The sequence below is a fragment of the Doryrhamphus excisus genome, linkage group LG1, assembly GCF_037039965.1.
Source record: "Doryrhamphus excisus strain RoL-2023G ecotype Guam linkage group LG1, RoL_Dexc_Guam_v1.1, whole genome shotgun sequence".
In the NCBI taxonomy this organism is placed as follows: Eukaryota; Metazoa; Chordata; class Actinopteri; order Syngnathiformes; family Syngnathidae; genus Doryrhamphus; species Doryrhamphus excisus.
In genome coordinates this window covers 7,186,204-7,194,581 of record NC_136357.1, presented here as the reverse complement: position 1 = coordinate 7,194,581, position 8,378 = coordinate 7,186,204, and the positions used below count along the sequence as shown (strand labels likewise).

General features: G+C 41.1%; 1 protein-coding gene across 2 annotated transcripts; it reads left to right on the top strand.

Annotated features, from left to right (window-relative positions):
* Positions 1–122: 122 nt before the first annotated feature.
* Positions 123–7,038, top strand: rab3il1 (RAB3A interacting protein (rabin3)-like 1). 2 transcript variants are annotated; one of them, XM_078789025.1, is made up of 11 exons: positions 124–770; positions 2,772–2,955; positions 3,033–3,128; positions 3,211–3,288; positions 4,134–4,370; positions 4,763–4,891; positions 4,970–5,082; positions 5,808–5,831; positions 6,441–6,540; positions 6,619–6,685; positions 6,760–7,038. In XM_078789025.1, the coding sequence occupies exons 1-11, from the start codon at positions 550–552 to the stop codon at positions 6,837–6,839; spliced, it is 1,329 nt and encodes a 442-aa protein (XP_078645151.1). In that variant the 5' UTR covers positions 124–549; the 3' UTR covers positions 6,840–7,038. The 2 variants fall into 2 exon arrangements, with proteins under 2 accessions (XP_078645155.1, XP_078645151.1); XM_078789029.1 differs by lacking the exon at positions 5,808–5,831 and having other exon boundaries at positions 123–770.
* The last annotated feature ends 1,340 nt before the right edge of the window (positions 7,039–8,378 follow it).

Sequence of the window (8,378 nt, the reverse complement as noted above, 5' to 3'; positions counted from 1 at the left end):
TTCTTCAATTATTTATGCTTTCAATGCCTAAAGGTGAAAACATATTTAATTAATGAATAGCATTTATGAATTTCCGGTCCAATTGAAAAACATGGTTATCTTTTCCTTTGAAAGTAATACTGTATTAGGAAAAGCCGAAATGGTGCTGTGGCGTCCTCTGTCGGCAGAAATGTGCACAGCTGCTGTCCAGAATGTAAGGTGTTAGTGATTAACCCTTGCTGTCTACTCAGACAAGCAACAGCAGGGGCGAAGTGCGGACAGAGTTCAACTTTTTAAACTCTTACAGATCAGTCACATTTGAATTACAAGCAAGTGGACATCGGTTTGGACCACTGTGGTGAGTATTTCCTGCTAAGTCTTTTAATCATATTTGAGGCAGAGAAAGCATGTTGCACCGTATTGTGTTCTTGTTTCCTGGAATGACCTGAGTAAGCAGTGAAGAATTCATTTTCTTCAGTAGTTGTCATTACTGTAACTGTTCTCTATTTCCAGGTGCCACCAACAAGCGAAGCTTTCTTCATATGCCTCCTTAAGAGAAACAACAACAACATGGATGCTTTTGAGGGAATTCACAGTGTTCAGATTTCCTCCTCTCCACCACCCGCAACCTCCTCCAGTCCGGCCTATGAAGTCCTTAAGGCAGGCAGGCGGGGAATAGCTGTGTATTCCTCTGCAGTGTTCTTTGGGACCCCTTCCAGCCAAGGAACACACTCCAAGACCTTGTCCAGCAGGAGAAGGGAGGCTGAGGATGAAGGCTGCGTCGTAGGAAGGTAAGCACAATAGCATGTCAGCATTAGGGATCGACTGATATGTTTTTTTTGGGCCGATGCCGATACAGATTTTTGTTCCATCATCCTTAGCCGATGGCCGATTTTTTGCAAATATTATATAATATAAATCATTCATTCATTCATTTTCTACCGCTTTTTCCTCACCCTGGACTGGTGGCCAGCCAATCACAGGGCACATATAGACAAACAACCATTCACACTCACATTCATACCTATGGACAATTTGGAGTCGCCAATTAACCTAGCATGTTTTTGGAATGTGGGAGGAAACCGCAGTACCCGGAGAAAACCCATGCATGCACGGGGAGAACATGCAAACTCCACACAGAGATGGCCGAGGGTGGAATTGAACCCTGGTCTCCTAGCTGTGAGGTCTGTGCGCTAACCACTCGACCGCCGTGCCGCCTCAAATCAATCAATCACTTTCAATTTATTTTGAATTCCTGGTTCCATCCCTGCTATTGGCTAAAAGGAACTATATCAGCTTAATGCATCATATATCACTGGTGAAACTTAGAGACAACTTCTTTAAGGATGAGTCGCATTTCATAGCAATTCCCATTGTACCAATTTCATTTAGACATTAAAATCTCTTGTCTGGCAGTCGTTTTTATATTGCCTTTAGGACATATGTCACCTACTGTCTACTAGTTGGCAGCTTGTAACTGAGATGAATCCAGACAGAGTGTAGTATGTTATTTGACTCTCACACATAATGATAGAGTTGTTGAGATATTAAACTTGGGGGAAGGACGTGAAAGAAAGTGTTAACGTAATTACTTAGCATTAAAGTGACTTGTGGTCACGTGGACACATGCCTGGATGCTGGTGAAAGGAGTGCTGTCACGTGACATGACACCCCAGGCAGAAACTGAGCATGAAGTGCTCGTTCCTCCGTTCATAAATGACTACTTTGGAGGGAAAACGGTGAAAGAAAAAAAAACGGAGTACAAAACAAAGCCACTTTGCCCACCAACTTAGTGTTTTTTTTTGTTAGCGCTGTGCTGCTGCTCCTGTGGTTGTTTACGTCAGCGTCCGCATTCCTTCGCGCCCTGTCTGCGGCACTGATTTAAAACTAATGTCCAGTCGAGTAAACTCACAGCTCGTCATTATTCGCCAACTCCACACCAACATCAGCTGGAGGACAAGCAGACGGTTGTGTTTTCTCTTGTGGACGCTGACAGGGTAAAGTTGTTACTCTTACTCGACATGACAGCTTCTCAGTATAAACTTGTTATAGCTTTGCTAGCTTAACGTCTGAATGCAGGTTAGCTCAGGGATACTTCAGCTTTAACTTTGTTAGCAGCTCCCGATGATAAGTATTTGTTATATTGTGTTGAATATTTCTCTCGGACTAGCAAGTAACCTTATCTTTACAGTAAACATAATACATTTTCTTTGCGGCTGTCTATAGAAACCAGATGTTTGATGTCACGTGAGGTCTGCTTGAAAGGAAGACCAGCCAAAGCCACAGCAAAGATCGATAATACAGTACTTATAATATACTTACAGTATGTCCAAAACTTTATTAAAACCTGGAATCAAAGCAACCTTGCATTCTTTGATGGACAGATTCTGGTTTTAGTGACATCTGGAAAACAAAAAATTGAAAACCATATTGGTGAGGCTATTGGCCAAGAGGGTCCCAATTTGCCCAGGAGCATTAAACATCTTAAACCTTGGAGCATCGGAAAAAAGTTCAAGGTCATGTGTATCACAGTCATGAACGTATCACCTACCATGCAGACATTTATTTCTCAAAACATATTTGTCGAAAAAGCATTCAGTTTAGGATTACACATTTTTATTTCTGTTTTTACCGTTATGAAATTTGAAGAACTAATGGGAAATGGATCTGGCAAAAGTATTCAACATTCCTAAACCCACTTCTCTACAATATTCGAGATAATGTGTTGAGAAAACTGACAAACAGTTTGAAGAGGGAACACCAATGGTTTGTTCACTTGTGATCCTGTTAAGATTAGTAGATCTGGATCCAGAGCCAGAGTCCAGGATGGAGGGAAGAGGCAACAGTGGGCCCAATTCAGGACTAGACCGTGGTATCCACTCCTGCTTGCGTAGCTCCTCGCTAGAAATTAGAGGGAAAGAAATTCAAGAAAAGGGCTCCGAGATCCTCAGCGAGCAACTGGATGCTGCAAAGAGGGTGCTGTAATTTAATACACACCGTATTGTGTTACGCAGATAATTTGGTGTTAAATGTGCCATTATCTCTTTTGTTAGGAACTGAAACTGAAAGATAAGGAGTGTGAGCGTCTGTCACAGGTCAGGAATCAGCTGGAACAAGAGCTGGAGGAACTGACTGCTAGTCTGTTTGAGGTCAGCATGAGTGAAATGAATATGAAGAAATAAATGCATGTATAAAACTGCTGGTTTAAATTTGTCATTAACCTCACATCAGGAAGCTCACAAGATGGTGCGGGAGGCGAATGTCAAACAAGCAGCATCAGAGAAACAACTGAAGGAGGCTCAGGGGAAGGTGTGTGATGTTTTCCTTTGATATTTTAGGAGATTTTGAGCATATTCATCCATCCATTTTTTGTACCGCTTATCCTCATTAGGGTCTTGGGGTCATGAGAGGCGGGGTACACCCTGGAAAAAACAATTTGAGGAAAAAGTGGAAATATTTGGAAAATTCAAAAGAAGCAGCAAATATTGGAAAAAATTGCAAAGTTCATACTAATAATATGCTTCACCTCTATGACATGGAGATGGAGTTTTTTCCATGATATATCCATCCATCTGTTTTCTATGCCTCTTATCCTCATTAGGGTTGCGGGTGTGCTGGAGCCTATCCCAGCTTTCTTCGTGCGAGAGGCCTGGCACACCCTGGACCGGTCGCCAGCCAATCACAGGGCACATATAGACAAACAACCATTCACACTCACATTCATACCTATGGACAATTTGGAGTCGCCAATTAACCTAGCATGTTTTTGGAATGTGGGAGGAAACCGGAGTACCCGGAGAAAACCTGTGCGTGTGTGGATTTTCACTGGGAACTCTGGAACAGAGGTTCAAACCCAGGTCTTCCCAATCTCCTGACTGTGTGGCCAAGATGCTAACCACTCGATCACCGTGCTGCTAGGGCACATTCAGTAAAACTAAAAAATGAAAATTTGGCAGGATTATTATTAGATTTATAGTTGGTCTCTGTTTTATTTGGATCTCAATATAAAAAATGGTGTATTGTGGCAGTTTTTACAAAAAATAAACATTCTAATTAAGTAGAGAAACTACAATCAAAATATCCCTTCATCCCTTTGCATTTTGGAATGCATGTCATTTCCAATTCTTTACTACGTTTCTGTAATTGTCGGTCAGATCGACGTCCTGCAGGCAGAAGTGACAGCACTCAAGTCTCTGGTGTTGACGTCCACGCCATCCTCCCCGAATCGCCAGTTGCACCCCCAGTTGCAGCTTCCAGTCACCAGGGGGGCACATAAAATGGTCGGAGGCCACATTCGCAACAAGAGTCTGAGCGGCAGCTTCCCGACCCCACCTGGAAAACCCGAATCGCCATCACGTGCTGTTCAGCCTATGGCCAAAGAGGACAGCGAGGTAAGTCATGGTATCATGATTTTACTTGCTTTTTTTCTTCCTGTTTTTCCCTTTTCTCAACTTTAATGTGGAGCTACTGGACTGAGCTTGTTTCCTTCCTTTTTGTCATAACTTCTTCTTTTTCTGTCCGGTTCTGCCCGTCTCTCAGCCTGCTGTTCCTGCTATCATCTTTTTGATTCTCTGCCTGGCCAGTCTTTCAGTGTGACCTTTGACTCTTATTATCAGGAGCAAAGGGATGGGGTAGGGGCTGACAGCAGACAGGTAACAGTTTCCCCTTCATCAGGCTCAGCCTCTTGGTTGTGTTTGCTTATAGACTGTGGATGGAGCCAAAATGACTCCCAAAGTGTAACTCCTAACAATCTGCAATTTGTGTTGATATCGTCTCTCTCCAGATGGACTCAGTTCTCTATGCAGAATTCCTGCTGTGGAAGGAACATCCAAGTCTAGATCGCTCGTCTGCCCTCATGAGTCGGATCTACAGAGAAGAAATAACACCCTGCCTCTCCTTTACACGATCAGAGGTTCCTAGCTTTTGAATCATAAGGGGCTTCATTTTCTGATTGTTGAAGTTTAATTTGTGTGACTGCTTTTGTCCACAGCTGTCCCAACTGGTGCAGAGTGCTGTGGAAAACAATTCTTTGACTATCGAGCCTGTGGCCATGTCAGCATTACCAATGGTTAAAGCCTCGGTGATAGAGTGTGGCGGCCCTAAGTGAGTTGTCTGTAACACCCACATTGTCCTTCTTTTCACGATTCACTACAGCTTAGGCAACACTAAAAATTCCTCATTTATGTGGAACCTCTTGAGGTCAAACAGTGTGATCGGAATGAGAGACCGTTGATTTGTTTCTTATTTATTTCCCTGTGACAAGTAATGGTTAAACATTCACCAACATAAAACCTTTATTAAATGAACAATGGCACTGTCAAACATTGATAACTGTCATGCATGTGTAAAATAAGGGCAACCACAGATAAGACATGTCTATATGTTTAACAACTAACAGTTTACTAAAATTAATCACAAAACAAAGATGCATTTGATTCAGGCGTCTCATGTTTTAATCTACACATATAAAAAGAAGGCATTTAACATCAAAAGATGTCCCTTAAGGGCTATGGGGATACTGTGGGTTGACTGCTTTGAATGTAAATTTGTTTGCTTCACAGAACTTCCAGTGTTTTTTCTCCTTCATTTAACACTGCCACAAAAAAAAACAAAGGAAAAAGCAAAATCTGACAATTAATTCTGTATTTCCACTTTTATATCTGCTCATATTTCCCTCTGTATTGTGGTCAAATTCCGAATTGTTCGACCTTTGGACATTTCACTGTTTGGGTTTCTTGCTGCTTTATCATGTGTCACCACCACCTGGGGGCTTTTATTAGCGGGCACTTTACCAATCACTGTCTCACTTCCAAATCTTGTGTTTCCAGCGGCTGTAGGGCAGCAGTAGAGACGTAAGTCCGATTGGGAATCTTTTTAACTTTCCACTCGTCCATATTTACTGCAGAATGAGATAATTTGTGCTGACTAGGCATGTCCCCATCCGATCTTCAAGACTGGAATCAGCGGCCGATCCGGTATATTTTTCAAGAATCCGAGATCGGGCTGATCCGGTTGCTGTATCATGTTCGTAACAAATGGCAAATTAAAAAAGTACATTTAGCAATACTTTTTTGCATTATTTAATGCTTCGAAAAGCTATTTTCATAACCATATTTAACTCCACAAATTCATGTTTATAACAAATGCTTATTAGTATTGGAAAATAAAGGATCGGTACTGGATGGGATGGGATTGGCAAGACTACAAAAAATTGGATCAGCTGGGAAGCCAAACATATGGACTGGGACATCCTTAGTGCTGACACAGCTCATTATATTGTCAAATATGTCAATAAATGCACCAGATACACGTGTCTGAACTCTAACCACGTACACATTTGCAGTCTGACTAACTGAACTTCCTGCACTTTTTCCTCGCCTCATGTTTCATCATTTCCAAACAGGATGTTATTATTGTGGCAGCAGATCTTTTAACAATGAACTGTTCTGATCTGCTTTTAGAAAATGTGCATTAAGTGGAGTGTCGCGACTGTGCAGACATCGCATTAAACTTGGTGACAAGGGGAGTTACTACTACATCTCCCCCTCTAGTCGAGCACGGGTACGTGTCTCTCTGAGCTCTATCTATCTTTTCAGTGATACCGCTGCCATTTTACGTCACCTCTTCTCACCTTTCCAGATCACGGCTGTGTGTAATTTTTTTACGTATATCCGCTACATTCAGCAGGGCCTGGTCAGGCACGATGGTAAGTAAGTTCATTCATAAAATCACATTTTATGCTTTGCCCTAATCTAATGTGTTGTTATTGTTGGAATCCAGCAGAGCAAATGTTCTGGGAGGTGATGCGTCTCCGCAGGGAGATGACTGTGGCCAAGTTGGGTTTCTACCTCACGGAGTAGTGTTGGGGGACCCGCTGGACCAGCTTGAGGAGCCAACCACAGCACGCCAGGCTTACAATGTGGTAATTAATAAGAGCTTTAACGCTGTAGTGGTCAACCAAGGAAATACCCTATCACAATAAGATAATGAAAGGTAAAGTTCCAAGACTTACATAAACATTGAATATATACTGTATATGTGTACATATGTACATATGTATGTATGTATGTATGTATGTGTCTATATATATATATATGTTGTGTGTGTATATATGTGTAGTAGATGTTTGTGTGTGTGTATATATATATATAGATATATATATGTACACACTTATATATTCTATGTTTATGTAAGACATTGTGTATATTATATATTTACAGTACACACACACATACATACACATTATATACAGTGTGTGTGTGTGTGTATATATATATATATATATTATATACACACACACATGCATACATACATAAAATCTATCTCCGGTCTTCCATGACAAGCTGTAGAGTGGAATTCAAGTTTTGTTAAATCAGGTTCATGACGTCGCTGAAAATCGTACAGGTAAACAAATGGTATAATGTATATTTTTATTCTGAAATAGGTGCCATATACATTCAAAAACTTTATACACATTACTTTGAGGTATCGCCAAGCTCGTCCATGACGGTTTGTGCCATCAGATGGCGTGGTCTGAATTTTGCAAGCTTGCACTTTGTTCTTGATTGATGCCTTTTTTAAGAAGCAGCAGCTGCAGTCTGATATTGGCTTGGCATTTTTTATTAGTCGTACGTACCGTCCTCCACAGTTTTGCACTTCTGAAATCAACACTTTTGTGTATGTACTATACTAGGGGCCAAATCTATACAATTCTGTGGATATTTACTGTGGTATGAAACAGATTTTCCTTTATAAATCAGGCAATTTGGGATCAGCCATTTCAGTTAAATATATCAGATAGCAGACGAACACAGTGATGGATGAGAAGTGAAATAAAGTTTCAGATTCACAGAAAGTGTGCAGTAATTATTTAAACAAAAGTAGGCAGGTGCATAAATTTGGCCACCCCAACAGAAATATGACATCAATATTTAGTAGATCCTCCTTTTGCAGAAATAAATACTTCCTACAGTTTCCAATAAGGGTCTGGATTGTGGTTGAAGTTATTTATGACCATTCTTCTTTCCAAAACAGATCCAGTTGAGTCAGGTTTGATGGTTTCCAAGCATGGACAGCCCACTTTAAATCACACTACAGATTTTCAATAATAGTTAGGTCTAGGGAGTGAGGTGGCCATTCCAGAACATTGTACTTGTTCCTCTGCATGAATGCCTTGGTAGAATTTTGAGCAGTATTTAGGATAGTTGTCATGGTGGAAGTATCCATCCCCAGCGCAACTTCAACTTTGAACCACTACCAAATGTTACTGTGGGCAGTAAGTGTTTGTCTTGGAATGCAGTGTTCTTTGTCTGCCATGCACCCCCCCCCCCACACTTTTGTTTAAGTAATTATTGCGCACTTTCTGTAAATCCTATAAACTTCATTTCACTTCTCATCTA